General features: G+C 46.9%; 1 protein-coding gene across 8 annotated transcripts in view; it reads right to left on the bottom strand.

Moving 5' to 3' along the window:
- Positions 1–483: 483 nt before the first annotated feature.
- The window catches only part of Atp9b (ATPase phospholipid transporting 9B (putative)), a 234565-nt gene continuing 218200 nt past the window's right edge, over positions 484–16848 (bottom strand). For 7 of the 8 annotated variants that reach the window (XM_074069605.1, XM_020163736.2, XM_074069607.1 and 4 more), the window contains 9 exons: positions 16387–16531; positions 16125–16189; positions 15135–15290; positions 14370–14434; positions 12026–12134; positions 5775–5832; positions 5008–5211; positions 2632–2664; positions 484–1679 (listed from right to left, as the gene is read on the bottom strand). In XM_074069605.1, the coding sequence (XP_073925706.1) occupies positions 1543–1679; positions 2632–2664; positions 5008–5211; positions 5775–5832; positions 12026–12134; positions 14370–14434; positions 15135–15290; positions 16125–16189; positions 16387–16531 (972 nt within the window). In that variant the 3' untranslated portion in view covers positions 484–1542. The remainder of the gene's footprint in view (positions 1680–2631; positions 2665–5007; positions 5212–5774; positions 5833–12025; positions 12135–14369; positions 14435–15134; positions 15291–16124; positions 16190–16386; positions 16532–16848) is intronic. The other variant, XM_020163739.2, reaches the window with a different exon arrangement.

Here is a 16848-nt window from a genome sequence, read left to right on the forward strand (position 1 = left end):
CTCAGTATCCATCTACTCTACATCCCTCGCCATGCTTCTGTGTTCCACACTCGCACTAAACCCAGAGGTTCCTACTTATTGACTACAATTTGTTACAACTGTGCTAGTCAACTTTCTTCGTGGGTGTTTTATTTTAAAGAGCACAGAGCCATGCACGTGTCTGATTTGCACTTGGCATTCTGTACCCCTGACCTCACCTCCTGAGCTGTTGGCATTTCTGTGAACTGAATGCCTTCAATTCAACAGCATGAAGAGGAGGAGGAGGACATCACGGAGTAGGAGTGTGTCCAGCGTCTGGGCTCCCTCCACTCAGCACAGGAACTAGCCTGTGACATACAGGAACTGACAAGACAGTGACACCTTGTGGAGAACGAAAGAAATAGCTTCTCTGGTGGCCCATCTATCTGGGAATTCCTGATGCTCAAGCATCCAAAATGGAGCCTGCTATAGGCATTCAATTCAAAAGGCACCAATAACAACAGGTAGGAAGAAATGAAGCTTTATTGTGGCTGAAGAGCTTCTCCTTTGAAAAGCAGCTGCCGACAGACAGGAGCTCAGTGGGGGGACCGCACTGCAGCCCCACAGCTTGCTGGGAAATCCCTCAGCCCTCCACTCACAACCCGGCATTCCCCAAGGATTTCGGGGTGGAGGGGCTGACATTCGGTGGGAAATCAAGCTGAAGAACACGGACACCTACAAAAGGCCTGTGCGAGGACGCCTCCAGTGCCTGCAGTACACAATCCAAAGGTTCTCTCCTCTGTTAACTCACTGAGGGATGTGGAGCCCCGGAGGGCAGCAGACGCAGAGCTGGATGGTGCATAGGAAAGGAAGGCAAGCCCCGCCCCCGCAGCCCAGAAGCCTGCTCAAAATGCCCCCAGGGCAGCCCACGTGGAGGCCTGTGTACCACAGCATCGGTCACCCATCTGGGCGAGGCGAGGCGAGGCGAGGGCGAGGCGAGGGGAGGCCTCTGCAGGCCAGCTGATTTCTATGCAGAGAAGCAAATACAAAGGATGGGAGTTGTGAAAGCACATTACGCAACAGCAGGGCCGTGCAGGAATGGTTTACATTCATAGCTGCGATGGACCTGTGGTCAGAAGAGTCACCATTTGGTCATCTGGGCTCTCAAATGGGTGAAGAGAGGATTCTTCACTTGAGGACTCATGGCCGCGTGAGTGTCCACCACAAAGCGACATGGGCTCTAGAGAGGAGTGTGTCAGCAACAGAGGATGGTGTGCAGGCCCGCCATCAGCTGAGGGGCAGCAAGTGGCAGGTGCACAGTGGCCAGATTTTACTGTCCAGGTGGGAATGGCTTCTGTTGCTCACCATCAAGGAAAGTGCTGCAGAAACTAAACTCTTGGTTCTCAGGGCAGAGCCTCACAGCAGCGGTGAAGTGATCAGACTCCTGCTTAGTGAAGGCTCATGCTGCTTACAGTATGTATGGGCACTAAAGAGGACAGAGGGTGAGGGTGGCCCTCAGCAGCCAGGAGCACCTGTCCCCATGCTGCCCAGCACAGGAGTGTATCTGCTTAGGCTCAGTCACCCTCAGGAGGACAGCTTGGAGTAGCTGGGAGGGGACAGCTTTCGCTTCAGGTACTTGAGCACGTAGAGCGGAAAGCAGCTGACCACGGTGATGGCTGACACTTTCCACAGGAAGGTCACAGTTGTGATGAAGGCAACATCTGTCAGACAGAGGCAGAGGAGAGTGAGAGCCAGTCACGGGGCTCCAGGCAGTGAAGGGTGGGAGGCAGCTCCCTGCTTGTGACACAAATGCTCAGGTGGGTCCACTCTTTTTTTGGGGGGGGTGGGGAAAGGGTGTGTGTGGTACTGGAGTTTGACCTCAGATCCTCAAGCTTACTAGACAGGTATTTCACTGCTTCACTTGAGTCACGCCCCAACCCATTTTTACTTCAGTTATTTTTCAGATAGCATCTTAAGGTTTTGCGTGGGTAGGCCTCCAACTGTGATCCCTCTGCCTATTCTTCTCGTATTTGGGATGATATGCATATGCCACTACACTTGGGTATTTTGTTGAGATGGGGGGGGCGGTCTTGCTAACTTTTTTCCTTGGCTGGCCTTGAACCTTGGTCCCTCTGATCCTCCTGATCTCTGCCTCCTGAGTAGCTGGGATTATAGACATGAGCCACCTTGCCTGTCCTTAAGTGCTCTCAGCTGGGCTGGCCCTCAGCCCTCTCACGCTTGCCAGACACCAGCCTGTTTACCACTCTCATGAAGCTGTGCTAATGAGAAAAGGCAGGTGAAGAACCTGACATTTTGATTCTACATGTAGCTTAAATCCCACATACTGCTGTCAGGAAACAGAATGAAAGATCCACTTACCAGGAGTTACAGACTGTGACAAAAATAAAAGAGATCTGAGGAAAACACCTGTGCTCCTAACGGGATGAGAGCCCATAAAGGAGAGGTTGAGGCCACGTGAAAGCTTGGAAATTTTTTAGGGAAGGATGAACAGCCTGGACCCCAAACCCCTCACTCAGCAGGCAGTGGCCAGCAGGGAGCTGGTGGCCGTCAGTGGGAGGAGGTGTTAGAGGAGGTTTTTTAAGTTAGTTAAGCATATCTGTCAGAATTGCTTTGCTAAGTTTCTGTATCCTTGAAAGAAATAACTTCACCTACCTAAGAAAGCGCCAAAAGACACTCTGCCTACACCTGTCAAGAGAAAAGAGGAACAGAGAATGAAGGCAGATTCAAGCAGACATCAGGACATTCAGAGTGGTTACTTAACGATTAAAGGAATACATCAAAGAAGCAGTAAGAAAAGTCAGCATAAGTGGAATTTGTGACTGTCATCCTAGCCCCTTCATTTCACTGACTGTCACCATGTAATCTTTAAGCTTAACTGAAAACACCAATTACTTTACTGGAACGTAAGAGGCAAGCACATAGACATGCCTGTTGGGTCTGCATCTAGCATCTAGGCGGGTCCACCTCAGAGCGCGCTGTCCCTGAGCACAGGCCTCGCTGGGCTGGGACTCCACACTCCTGCTCACCTTGGCAGGCCTGGTCTGTGGGCAGCTGAGGTCAGCTCACAATGGGGATGGGCATGCCTCTGCACTTGGCAACCCCGCTTCTAGTCACCTCTGTGTCGGCTCATTACAGTGCTTGACTAGAAAGTCTGTTTTCCCAATTTCAGTATTTTGATTTGTGTTCAGTAAATACTGTCAAATGAAGGAAGCATCCTATTGAAGTGAAATAAACAATAAACCGACATTTCTATATCCTGAGTGCATTAACTCATGGTCATCATATAGGAAAGCAGAATAAGCACTTGTTCTCCAAAGAAAAATAACAGACATCCTAACTTGAAAGTAGCCCTTTCTTACATGACATAGTACACGTTTCGTGAATGCTTCCTCTAATGTAAAATGAGTGCCTTGCATTTTCCCACCTGTATGCCCACTGCTGTGCAGACCTCCGAGTGCCCTGATGAGCAAGGGTCTGCAGTGATTGTACTCACTCACTGTGGCTTTTACCCCAGGAGCCACAGGCTCCATGACACGTCAGTGTGCAAACTCAGCACACTCGTCACCCCAAACTCTGCCTCTCCATCTGTAGTGCAGGGACAACATGTGTGTGACCAGCTCATTTGGGAAAACTGCTTAGGAAGTTGTCTGTCACTATAGCTGGGACAAGTGCTCAGGATGGTGTCTGTCACTATAGTCCTGGTGGTAGAAGACACATCAGGGGAAGGTATAGGTTCTCATTTTAGAAAACATGCAACCTTTCTTCCCAGACCAGGAGGAGAACTGGCTTGATGCTCAGGCAGCTACAGGACTGTGCGCCAATGTGCACAACCATGCTGGCTCCATCACCCTGCCCTTCTGCTTTGGCCCAGGAGATGGGGACCTGGCCACTCCAGGAGCCATGTGGTGCCTGCCATTTAATGATCCTCACAGGAGTGTATCCTTCCCCTTTCTCTGTCTGGATTTTGAAAACCTTGAGAAAGCTCCATACTCAGGGTTACTAGTCACATTAACCAACTTGGGGGTGACAAAGGGATCTTAACTAAGAGACAATGACATGGTTTTTGTCATTCTCAACATCTGACTGGAAAAGGCATGAAACTGGGTTTGAAGAAGAGTGAGAAGCTAGTCCAACAAGGAGGGCAGGTAAGGGTGGTCCAGAGCTGAGCAAAAAGTACAACAATGGAGGGGATAGAAGATTGCAGATGTACAGATGGGGACCACGTGGGTTCTAATGGGTTCATTCTGCCAAGGGACATGCAGAGGCACCCTGAGCCTGCTGAAAAGCAGGCATGTGGTCACATGGAAACATGGGGTCTGGGCTCCTCTGACTTGTTCTCTCTTCTTCTGCAGAGAACAATAGTAAAAGGGGTGATGGTGACAACAGTTGCTGCTCACTCAGAACTCAGGGCCCACCCAGTATATCTTGTGTAGGACTTTTCTCTCCTAGGAACTGGGCTCAGGGAGGCCAAACTCCAGTCCACATCCAGCTGGTGTATCATTAGTGGGCTGGGCCAGGACTGGAGAGGCCTGCAACCTGCACTGGAGGCAATAGGCAGCTGGACTGGTCAGGATAGCCTGAGACCTATCCCAGGAGGGTTGGACCATGACCTTGCTTTCTCACTAACAGGTCCCTGACTGGGCTGCTGAGGTGGCTGTGGCCCTGTGCAGACAGTTGAGGCAGGCAGTAGAGCACACATGGCTCACAGGTACCAGGCTGTCTCTCCAAACTGCTGACTTTGGAGCAGTCAGCTACTTCCACCATGAAAATATAAACAGCATAATTTTCATTGGAAGAAGTCTTGGAAATGAACACATCTTGAACAGCTTTAAAAAGATGAGATGGTGAAGATCTTAATTTTATAAATCACTGTAGGGATTTTCATCTGTCCACAAAAATAAGCTTTTGTGTTCTGAAACTCTGATAAGGGTTTGACTGTGATCTACAACTTAAGATAATGTTTTAAGAAGTTACAATAACAAATGTTTAAAAACCACTAGTAGACAAGGAAAGTTCAAAGCAACTTACCAAAATATTCATTTAGAAAAGCAAGCGAGGCCACATAGCAGCCCAGACTGAGGAACTCTGCCACGACCATCAGCCAGTGCCATGTCCTGATGGTCAGAGCCACCATGAGCAGCTCGGTCAGGATCAGCGCAGTGAAGGAGATGGCCACAACATGGACGAACTCTGACTCGAAGAGCACCAGGGCCCCATACATGAGGATGCCGCCTGCAAGACAGTGGACAGAGTGGCCCTTTACAGGACAGCTATTTCCACTGGCTTGGGAGCTGTATGATCACATAAGCCGTCTAGGAAAAGACCACAGAAATGGCCAGCTCATTCCTAACACCTACAATGAGCTTAGGCACATGCCCACATTTCCTGTGGCTGGACAGTTCATTAAACTCTGGATTTTGCTGGCTCACACACATCCACTTCGACTGGTACCCATGAGGAGGCAAGCCAAGCGCGTGATCTCTGCAGCTGCAGCTACTTATGCACGCAGTGACCTCTCACTTGCCAGGACTCCAGGACATGTCTCAAAGCCTTGCTGGCATCATTCTATGAAAGAAGACCATTGTGCAGGGACACAAGGTAAAATGCGCTTGCTGAACTTTCTGGGATTAACGTTTAGTTAAAAACAGGTCAGCTTTTAGCTAGCACACATCAGTTAAAACATCCCATGCACACTTCTGGAGTATCAAGTTGACAAGATGAACGGAAGGCAAGCTGTTGGATTCTCACTGGAGATGAGAACAGCGGCTGCACAGAGACGACAGGGCGGGCCTTACCTTGGTAGATGCTGATCAGCACCCAGACGAGGAAGGTCTTGAAGGACAGGGATCTTCCCTAGGGGTGACAGCAGGAGAGCTTACTCAGCAGAGCAAGGGGGCTTGTCAAAAGCCCAGGGCCCCACCCTGTACCACACTATGTGCAAGATAGATCAGGAAAACTGAGGCACGGGAAACAGCAGCCAGGATTTCAGAGACAAACACTGTATTAATTAAAAGTATACAGGCAAAATTTCTTTGATTTAACCGTCATACTCCCTCAACAAGCTGCAACATTTACTAAAAAGAAAAGAAAAAAAAAAAAAGGAAAAAAGCTCTCTCTCCCCCTGACCTTGGCCACTTTCCCAAAAATGATTAGTGCACTCTGAGAACTGAACAAGTATGTCTGAAAGAAAGACACTTATCCTAGGGAAAAAGCTCTTGGGAAACTGACTCCTCTGGGTACAAGAAAGAAAACCCTTATGGCAAGGAATGACGCCTGTCCTGGAGGGAGTGCCTGGCAGGACCCAGCCTTTGTTTAAAGGGATGGTCAAACATCTATGCCATAGTGACCTCAGTTTAATAAGCAGGCCAACCTTGAAGTCTCTGGGACCAGTGGTAAGACAGTGTAAGAGCAAAAGTGGTAAAACATACCAGGTGTCAGAACAAAGGCGAGCACTTTTCCTAAAGTGAATTAAACCCAAACCCCCTAGCTATGTTTTCTCATGGATACCTCTGATGTTGAAACACAGCTGCACCTGCTGTCAGGTGTGAGCACACCCAGGTCTGGGCTGCACTATGCTTCTGTCTTTCCTTTGCTGGCTTTACTGTTCAACTTTCTCAGTCTCTGCCTAGATGTATCCTAAAATTCTCCCTTATCACGGTATCACAAACTTGGTACCCAAGGGCTAGGCAGAGGCCTCCTTCCTTTTGGAGACCTCCTTCCCAGAGTGTTGCTAGATCTGGTGACATTTCAACCCCTATCTTATGGGGCACTTCAGCAAGCCTTCCCCCTGCAGAAGTCACCTGTGTGGGTGTCACGGGTTTGATGTGCATGATTCTGAAGCTACAGCAGGATGTTCCTTGACTTTCTAGGAACCCAGGAGTTGATGTCTACAGACGAACACTTGAATGGACTAGGGCTCTCTTTGTAATAAGAATAGTCTCCCTTTACTCTTGATTTCTTGGGAAAAAGTATTTCTGTATTTACCATTTGGTTTCCACAAACAAAAAAATATGAAAGGTGACAATTCTTGATTGAAGTGAAAAATTATTGTCTCTTAAATGCTTTTAGAAAAAGCTGTCACATAAGTAAATCCCACACAAACAATGGTTTCTTGAAAAGCTTCCCTTTTCCAAGTGAACACAGGTTCTTAGGGGTGGGCCAAAGACAAATGATCCTGGTTCTATCACCTTAATTTGAGTGCCGCTGATATTTGAGTCTGAGGGGATGAGTCATATGGACTCACTGCCTTTACTGTCAGTGTTAGGGATGTATCAGAGGTGATGTGTAGGAGGCCTTGTAGTGGGAGTCAGGACAGGCCAGATGACAAGGCCATCAGATCCTTATCTTTGTGCAGGTCACCTCTGTTTCCAGCAGTGTAGCCTCTTACTCAGGCCAACCCTGGCACAGGGAGAAACCCTATGAGCAGGGTTTTCCTTAAGATCCTGCTGTGGTCCTCAAGCTATGTGCTGTGATGGACCAAGGCCCAAAGAGCTGCACTTAATCCAGGCCTTCCCCAGGGAGAGTTCCTCATGATGCCTGTGCATGGCAAGTGCCACCAAAGGAGGATACAGCAGGAGACACACAGGGACGTGAGGTGGTTAACACCATGCCTGAGTCTAGACCTGCAGCCTATGTCAACCCAGGGGACTTGAGGAACTGCATTGTAGTCCTGAGATGTTACCAGGGAGCAGGCTCAGGTTGCAACTCTCTCTGAAGATGCTCAGCGAGCCCACATCCTCACTGCATGTGAGTGCCACAAGTGTTCAAATACACTGCAGTTTACTAAAGGAAACAATGATCTTGAAAAAGCAGAATACTTTTAACTTAACACTGACATAATATAAGCAGATCATCTTAGCACCTGTTTCCCAAGTGCATTTCTCTGAGGGACACTAGTGGGTTTTTGGTCTTTGGCCATAAAATTCATCTGTAATTAAGTAGGTGGCTAATTTTCCTTGAGAAATTTAAAAGGAAATTTAATTTTCCTCTTTTGATACAAGAAATAAGTGGCTTACTCTGTAGCCAGGTTTGCTGAAATGTGTTCAGACTGTTTATGTGAGGTATATATCAGTGAAGATATGGAAGGTCAAGTGAAGGCACCTGTGCATCTCTCGTTAGGAGCTGCAAACATGTGTGCAGCACATGGAGTCTGCACACCTAACTGCTCCTGTCTCATGCAGACTGTACACTAACAACACCAAAGCCAACGGGATGAGTAAAAACCATTGAAGTAAATAATTTTAGAAGCTCCTTGAAGTGGATGTGTAATCATGGATCTGACTCCAGTGTTGAGGGACAAAAGCTCGTGACATGTGAGCTATAAACACCTTACTCTTAGACGTGAACTTGGGATGTCAAGCTACACAGAAAGCGTTCCATCCAGAACCACAACGTCTTGCTCATCTTGACTGACAAAGATTTCCTCCCAGTCTGTAGCTTGTCTTTTCGTTTTCTTAACTTACCACCCTCAGAGTAAAACTTGTGATAAAGTCCATTTTATTAATTTTTTTCCCTTATGGATCATGGCTTTGAGCTTATATGTAAAAACTCTGTCTAACCCACGTTGATGGTGCACTTGAGTGACATGAGAAGTGAGGTGGAAGCTGCATTCAGGTGGCCAGCTGTCTTGACATCAAACTTCCTCTCCTAGACTTTCTCCCACTCAGTGACATAGGTGGGTCTTCTACTTGGCTCTCTTCTGTCTAGTGATCTCTGTGTCTGTCCTTTGCCAGTTATACACTGCCTCAACTACTGCTGTACAGTAAATCTTGAAATCAGGTAGCCTGTCTATGAATGGTGTTCTTTTTCTAAATTGTCTTGTCAAACCCAATCTCCTTGGCCTTTTCATCTAAATTTTGAAAGCACCTCATCAATGATTCAACAGCACTCAACCTCTCATCTTTTAAACCTCATGTACTGGTATTTATTCTAGTACATGGGTCCTGAACATATTTTATCACAAGTATACTTAAGTGCTAGACTTGTTTGTGTGTTACCATAAATAGCATATATATTTTCTCAGACCTGATTGATTGTTATACAACAATCTGTAGTATACAGAATTAGTAATGACTTGAATTTTTTCCTTTCTTTGGAATTTTCAACATAGACAATTACGGAATCTGAAAAAAAAAATCTGTTTTCTCCTTTTTAATCTCTGTATCTTTAATTTACCCTGTTGACTTATTTACCATCATTTTTGAAATAGTGTACAGAAAAAAATAAATAGTGAGCTAGTGCTCACGGCTCAAGGACTAACGGTCTTGACCCTCCTGTGAAGGACTACATGCTGCTACCTACTGGGTATCTGAGCAGTCTGCAGAGAGAGTGATATGAAGCTGAACTGTAAAGCTAAATTCCAGCCATAGCCAGACACACTTCAGGGTGTGACCACTCCACTCACTGCTCACTCATTTTAGGTTCTGGCCCCTGGACCTCAGACTCACTAGCTCCTTAAGAGGTCAAAGGCCACCTGGGACAAATGGAGATATTTGCAAGGTTAGGAGAGACATGAGCAGGCCAGTTTCTTGTCTCAATGGTAGCATCCAGAAAATGAAGTGATGGAATTTATCAGAAGCAAAGTTTAATAATTCAAAGAAAAAACTGGGCTTCAAATGAGGACCAACAAAATAATACTGTTTTAAACATCATTTTCTGTAGGGAATACAAACTCTATGGTTTGAAGAAAAATGAAATGTTGCTTCTTTGTTTACCTGATTCTTTTGCTCTGTCACTAATTCATCAAATATTTACTGAACAGATATCAGGTATCTCTGTCTCCATGGCCTAAGCCATACCTGGTAACAGACACCAGAGAGTAGGTATGGTTTAGGCTGCAGAAATAGAGCAATGAATGAGTAAATGTTTAGACTGAGGATTGGTTGACCTCATTAGAACAGTAAGGCAGGTCTGTAATACTCGCATTACTTATACTTAGACTAAAATGACTGACTTTGGAGGAGCACTTCCAAACTTGCTGGATAAATTACCAGTGGACGTGACTTATTTCACCACTTCGATTACCAGTAGCTCACGCTCTCTCTTCCTGCTAGCACAGAGTCCTGCTGAGAACAGGGACTATATCTCATGCACACGCACCTCTGGCTGGTGCCACCTACAGACAGGCTCGCAATGTCTGTCTGTCCACACATTTATTGGAGAAGGGTAAAGACTGGCTGTGCAGATGGTGTGGCAAGGTGTTTAGAAGGAATTAAAAGCTTCAAAGATATTCTTCAGCTTCAGCAAGAAAAAACGACAACATTTAACCAACCTGAGTGCTTAAGTACTTTCATGCTACTTTGTTTTGTAAGGATTGAAAGTGTGCCAGATTTTTAAAGAAATAGATATTACAAAGACAAAAATGATAGATTTTTGTATCTTGAAGAAAGGGAACTTAGAGAAAATGGATGATGGAATTATAAAAAAAAAAAAAAAGTAGGAACAATGTCCTAACTTTAGAATGCTCAAGCATTCTGAACTGTTGTCCACTTAACAAAATAAACCTTAACCCTGGATGAGCTGCAACCCAGTCCAAACTGAACACAACATCCTCACGTGTAAAGGGCGTGAGCTCCAACAACAAATGCACTGATGCCATGGCTTCAGCTAGAGATGAGCTCATTTGTTAGACTCTTTAGTGACTGGAGTAATTTAGATCTGCAGATTTAGGCCTTGGTACATCTCTCTCCCCCTCGTGGTCCTCCTTCCATCCCTGCCTTTATTCCAGCCCTGCTGATGAGAAGTCCTCAAAGCTGGTGGACTGCACCTACAGTGAGCCTGACTCTAGGTTTAGGGGAGGTGGGCCAGTTCTGGATTTTTATACAAAGAGCTTGTTTCCACCTTCCATCTGTGAGGCAAAATTGAACACACATTTGCAGAGTATCTGGAAATGAGGTGATGCGTAAGTTACTACAACTGTAATTGTTTGGAATAACCTGAGAGATCCAAATGGTCTCATCATTTTAGGATATTAGACCAAAAGTGTTTCTTCTAACTGTAACCTATGTAATTTGGAATAATTTCTCCTGGTAGTCCCATGATAAGAATACTCGACATTTATATCTTACTTTATGTGTACTGTTGAACTAGGTTTATTTGTCCTGATGATAAAGTATATGGCCATTTCCTATTGTTCCAAGAGCTTTAAAATTTTAATATACCCAATCCTTCAATAATACCAGGAAAGCCAAAAGGTGACCTGTCTCACCAAGCACCTCTCTGACCACTCAGTGGTCAGGTGGGCTGCAGTGTAGTCTGTTGGCAGTGAGGTGGGCTGGCATCTAGTTTTTTGAACACCTAATCTTATTTCTTTTCACTGTACCATGTGGCTACAGTTCTAAAAATCTTAGTTAACAATTTCAGGTTATCAATGGTAAACCTAAATTTAATGGAGGGTTAGTGGATGTTGTTGTCAGTGATAGTTCAGGAAAGCTAGCCATGTGGAAAATTCCAGTTATAATATGTATCTGAAGAAATGAGCCCTTCCTCTACCCTGTGTCCTTACAGTTTCTAGCTTTAAAATATGCTTTCATACAAAAACATAATAAACTCAGAACCTCCTTGGGGAGTATCTTACTCTGGACAGGCACAGCCTCCAGCTCAGTGGGTCCTGTGCATAGCGTTAGCCCAGCAGCCCTGTGGACGATGCTGTTCATCACAGCACTGCTGCAGAACAGCATGTGTCGGGAGCAGAGATGCACTGTTAGTCACTTTTCAGACACGATTCTGAAACCCACGAGGGTAACAGTGCTGATCAGGTGCAGCCACAGCTGGTCAGCACCCTTCCTAAGAAATCAAGGCATAGGTCTTCTCAGCCATTTGGGAAGTCTGTTTGCTAAATCCTCAAGTTCCTCACATGGTTTGGCGCATCCTTTAAAATTCTAGTTTCATGCATAACACGAGCACTCTACTACAAACATTTGAGAGAATTTTCCCCCGGGACATTTCCCCTTTTGAAGTTTAACTCAAAAGGAAAATGTCAGACAATGATCCAAAATGCCTATGTTTTCTCACACTTGTCCCATATTGGCTGTGTGCCAGGCCATACCTTGGTGAGGTCCTTGTACAGTTCTGGGTAGAGAATTGCCATTTCTGGCTTCACATCTTGGTCCAACACTAAAGAGAACACTGGGAACATGGTGTAGATAGTTGCATACCTTAGAAACCGAGAAGACTAAGTTACGTTAGTTCAGTAAATGTCTGACACAGTTATGACCATATGTCTAGCACAAGAAGTACATCCAAGTTTCAAACACCTCAACAAAACAAAATTCTGTAAAAAAAAAAAAAAACCAACTAAAAAGTTCAGATGCAGATGAGACCACGGAATTCTGTGTCCTCCGTAGTCATGACCGCCTCCCTCGCCGTACTACCCTGGCACTACCTACCTGCTCTTCATCTCTCATTTCAGGGTTACTGTACAAATGGAACTATATGGTAGGTAGCCTTTGGAGAGTGGCTGTTGCACTCAGCACAGTTCCCTGGAGGTCATCCAGACTGTGGCTGTGTTGAGAGTACTTCCTTCTTATTGCTGAGTGGCATCACAGTGTGGGTGAGCTATTTAACCACTCATTCATCCACAGAAGTACATCTTGGTTATTTCTAGTTTGGGGTTTTATAAATAAAACTACTTTGAACATTCACTTCCCAGGTTTCTGTGAAGACAGTTTCTCATTAATGGTGGCCAGAACTGCCAACTGGGGCGTGTGCTGGGTCACATGGGAGGAGCATGTTTCCTAGTACCTAGAAAGTGTTGAGCTCTGTGCTAGGAACTCATCATGTCCATCCCACACAACAGCACTTGAGTCTCCATATTACAACTGCCTATTAGATGAGGAAACCGAGGCTCAGGAGAGCAAGGATGTTTCAAGGTTGCAGCCAGTGACTGTGGAGTCAGTGTGCACACCCAGGCCTGAGATGTTAGGCCCTCTTTTTCTTCATCACACCATAATGTGGTCAGTAATGGATCCCCAGATGTCCACACTCTGTGCCAGCACCACACATGACACACTTACGGGAGATTAGACTGGATTACCTAGGTAATCCAACCTGGGTAGCCCAGCCTGACTACCTGGATCCTTAAAAGAGGCCACTGTGCTGTGGAGAAGCACCATGGAAGGACGCTAGAGAGCCCCGGGGAGGATAGGCAGCACCCATCACAAATTCTGACTGGGGAAGCAGGTGACTTACGGGGACCCTACATGTAATAAAAAACACTACTTCTTTGTATTTTGCTAAAGTTAGGGAGCTGTCAGATGAAATGGCCCTTAGAAAGCACTACGATAGCTTGCAGGTGAGATAACCTGCCTTGCCTGCCCTCGGCTGGCCTAGAGGGAAGCCAGACACCTCGGAGAAAGGTGCTGGTGTGAACGTGTCCAGGGCCGCACCTGCACAAACCTACCTTGCTGAGACCTGGGCTGCTTCTCTTATGAGCGTAGTACTGGACCCTCTGGACTCCTCCAGAGGAGAACGCACAGAATGAGGATGAGAGGAGGGTAGGCACGTGCTCAAAGCAGAGCACAAAGGTCAGTGGTTGGGCTCATCCCAGATTTATTCATGAGATGGAATCCCAGTAGAGGTGAGTGACAGTGACTAGTTTTGTGGAGCACAGGGAGACAGTGGCAGAGGGTGGCTTTTCTTTTTTTTTTTTCTTTTATGGCCACACACTAGCAGTTATACTGACTTTATCTCTAGGCATAAGCACAGAGGGTAGGAATTCACATTTGGAGAGAATTCCTCTTTTGCAGATTTGGCAGGCAAGATCACTTTAGCTTTTGTTACAACTTGCATGCCCTCCATACATCTCATACACTTAAGGTCTCCCAGGAGCAATCTGTGAAGGTAAGGGTTCAGTGCTGCCAGGGATGGACTCCCGGTGTCTGTTTTGGAGTTGGTCACATCTCACCCAAATCTAAAGAGGCACTCCAGTGCCTTTTATACTTTGTGTCCTGGTTGGCAGTTGTTCTGTCCTCCTCACATTAAGCCATGTTCCCACCTGGACAGGGCAAGCTTAGGAGGCCTGCAGCTATGGCCTCAACCCCTGCTGATGGCAGCTTCAGAATGGGCTCTGCCCTCATTATGCCACAGGGCCCTTTAACCAAATCTCAGATCCAGTGCAGCTCTTGACACAAATTAGCGCTTCCCCATGAGACAAAATCTAACAAGAAACTAACAGTATGGTCTCCAGAGGCCTAAGTGTCCAGTGTGGTCTCTAAGTTCCCCCAAGTGCAATGTCGATTTCACCATAGTGTTATTCATTCTACATGCTGGTGTGTAAGTAATGATGCAGAATTACCCAGAACATTATTCAGTATTCCACATACACTTCTTCAAAATAAAAGTTTTCCCACATGGGACACTGTGAGGCACCACGAGCACAGCATTTCACTTACCCCACCATGAGGAACCCCTGGTACAAGGGGACGGATGCAAAGTAGAAGACTGAAGAAAACACTGCCTAGAAGACAGAACACATAGGTGAAAACAGCCAGTGCTAGCCACATGTGCACTGCTTTCATGCAGGCTTCTCCCACATGCCCTAATATTAATGTCTGTTTTTCTTCTAGCTGCTGATGGCTACTTCCTGCACAGACTCGGATAGCAGAGGCTCCTCGTCCTGAGCTGTGGTGGGTAAGCAGTCTCCTAAGCAGCTGCACTGTGGGGCAGCTGCTCAGAGTTGGTGCTCAGTTATGGAAGGGTGGGAAGCCTGACTGTTGTCCCAATTTATGCGCCTGCATTCAGGAAAGGGAGGGATACCCCGCCCTTACCATCCTCTGTGGAGATCCACTCTCCCCTCGTTTCTTTTTTTCAGAAAATTTTTTATTAGCACATAATAGCTGGACAGGGGACACACTGTGACATTTACATATGTGCTTATGTCTTAATTAGATTCACCCTCCATCGTTTCTCCTCATCTCCATCTGGCCTTCCTAGAACAATTTCAGCAAGTTCCATTGTTCTATTTTCATATACGAATGTACAGTACATCCACCATACTTGCCCTCCCTCCTCCCACTGGTACCCAGCCCCAGACAGGACCTGTTTTACCTTCCCGTCCTTCATTATTTTAGGTATATGCTGAGTCTTCAAGGGGCTCTGTCTCGGCATTTCAGACTTGCACACAAGAGAATGACCCCACTTAGCCAAGCGGCCAGTACCTGCATGGTGGAGATGACAAGGCCCCGGTGCATGACAAACTGGCCGAGTGCTGCAGACCTCTTGTAGCTGTTCCGCCCGTGCACCACGAGCAGCCTGCCAATATGTCTGAACTGCGTGATGGAGAAGTCTGCTGCCAGCGAGGCCTGCTTCCCCTCCTGCAGCAGAACCACACAGGCACCTCTTCAAAACACTGCACACTGAGAGCCACATGCTCCAAAGCTGTTTTGGAGCTTGGCCTGAATCAAAAGGAGTGGGTAGCTCTTTCTGCACAATGCTGGAAGCTTCACATGGCACATCCATCCTGGCATGGAGGAGAAGGTGGAGGAGCCTGTACTGGTGCCCACAAACCTGCCCAAGGTGCCTGAACATGGACGTCAGGAGTTGCTCATAAGTACTTTGGAAGAATGGCTTTAGCAGTCTACCAGCAACACAGGAATTAAGCACCCCCACTCCATGGTTTTAGGCCTCTTCAAGACTATTCTTGAAGAGCTGTAATGCTACTAGTTCTTGAAGCAGTTGTAAGGCTCCTCAGAATAGAGCAGCCAAGGGAACAGCCAAACTCGAGATGGGCAAATTTCCCAGGTCTTGTGGGTAACATACATAAGGACAGCAACCAAGGCTGGCATGAAGACAGGCCTCAACCATGGCTCAGTCGGCAGGAGAGAGTGGCATGCAAACAAAGCAAGGGAGGGAGGCCAAGAAAGTTGTGCTGAGGGATCTGGTCCCAGTCCAGCCAAACTGTAAGCACAGGTGGCTTGAAGGAAAGTTCCTGCAGGACACTTGGAGGGTTGAGGACTAGTGTACTTTTTGCCTTCCTATTTCATAGGAACCACAGAGTGAAGAGCAGAAGGAAGGGCTCTGATCTGCCCATTTCTCACTTAAGTATGGGGCTCAGTGCTGGCCAGACCAGGCTCCTTCACTGTGTGCTGACTGCATACATACTCACCAAACACATGCGGGGTATGTGAGAGACCAAATGTCAGACCTACCTTGCCTTCAATCCCAATTCCACAATCGGCCGCCTGGATCATGCTCACATCATTTCCTCCATCACCTGAGAAGCGCAAAAAGTTGGGAAATTAATTAAGACACCTTTCTCTCACCATGCATTTTTTTTTAACCATCAAGGGCTATTTAAAAGGTTTCCAGGGATGTTGGTAAAATCTAATTTTAGAGATGGAACACAATATTGCCTGCAGATGTCAGTATTTTGCTGATGGTGGGAAGATGCACCCCTCTCATCAGGCTCACCAATGGCACAGGTGCGCCTCCCGGTGTGTTGACGAAGCAGGGTCACAATGTGCGCCTTCTGGGTGGGGGAGCAGCGGCAGCACACGACAGCAGGGCACTGGCAGGCCAGCTCCACAAGCTCGTGCTCATAGTACTTCAGGCAGACCTGGAAGATGGCACTCTGTTAGGCACTGTTACCACGTGGCCTGGACTCCAGCAGGAGGGCTGGGTAGACAGGGTGGGGAAGCCTTGTGTTTCTTGGATCTTGCCTGTGCCCACGTCCTCCCCACTTCATAACACACCCTTTCTGGTGCTGGGGGATGGGTAAACTGGGCTAGCAGCCACAGAGGAAGGCTAGGTGGAGAGAGCAGTGGGGCAACCAGGCCTCTGATGAGAAAGCACTAGGCAAGCAGACAGCAGCTCAGACAGAGGCCAGGCCCAGGGTCAGAACCCAGGACATCCCAAGGAGTCACTTGGCTAACG

This window comes from Castor canadensis, chromosome 4, assembly GCF_047511655.1.
Source record: "Castor canadensis chromosome 4, mCasCan1.hap1v2, whole genome shotgun sequence".
NCBI lineage: Eukaryota > Metazoa > Chordata > Mammalia > Rodentia > Castoridae > Castor > Castor canadensis.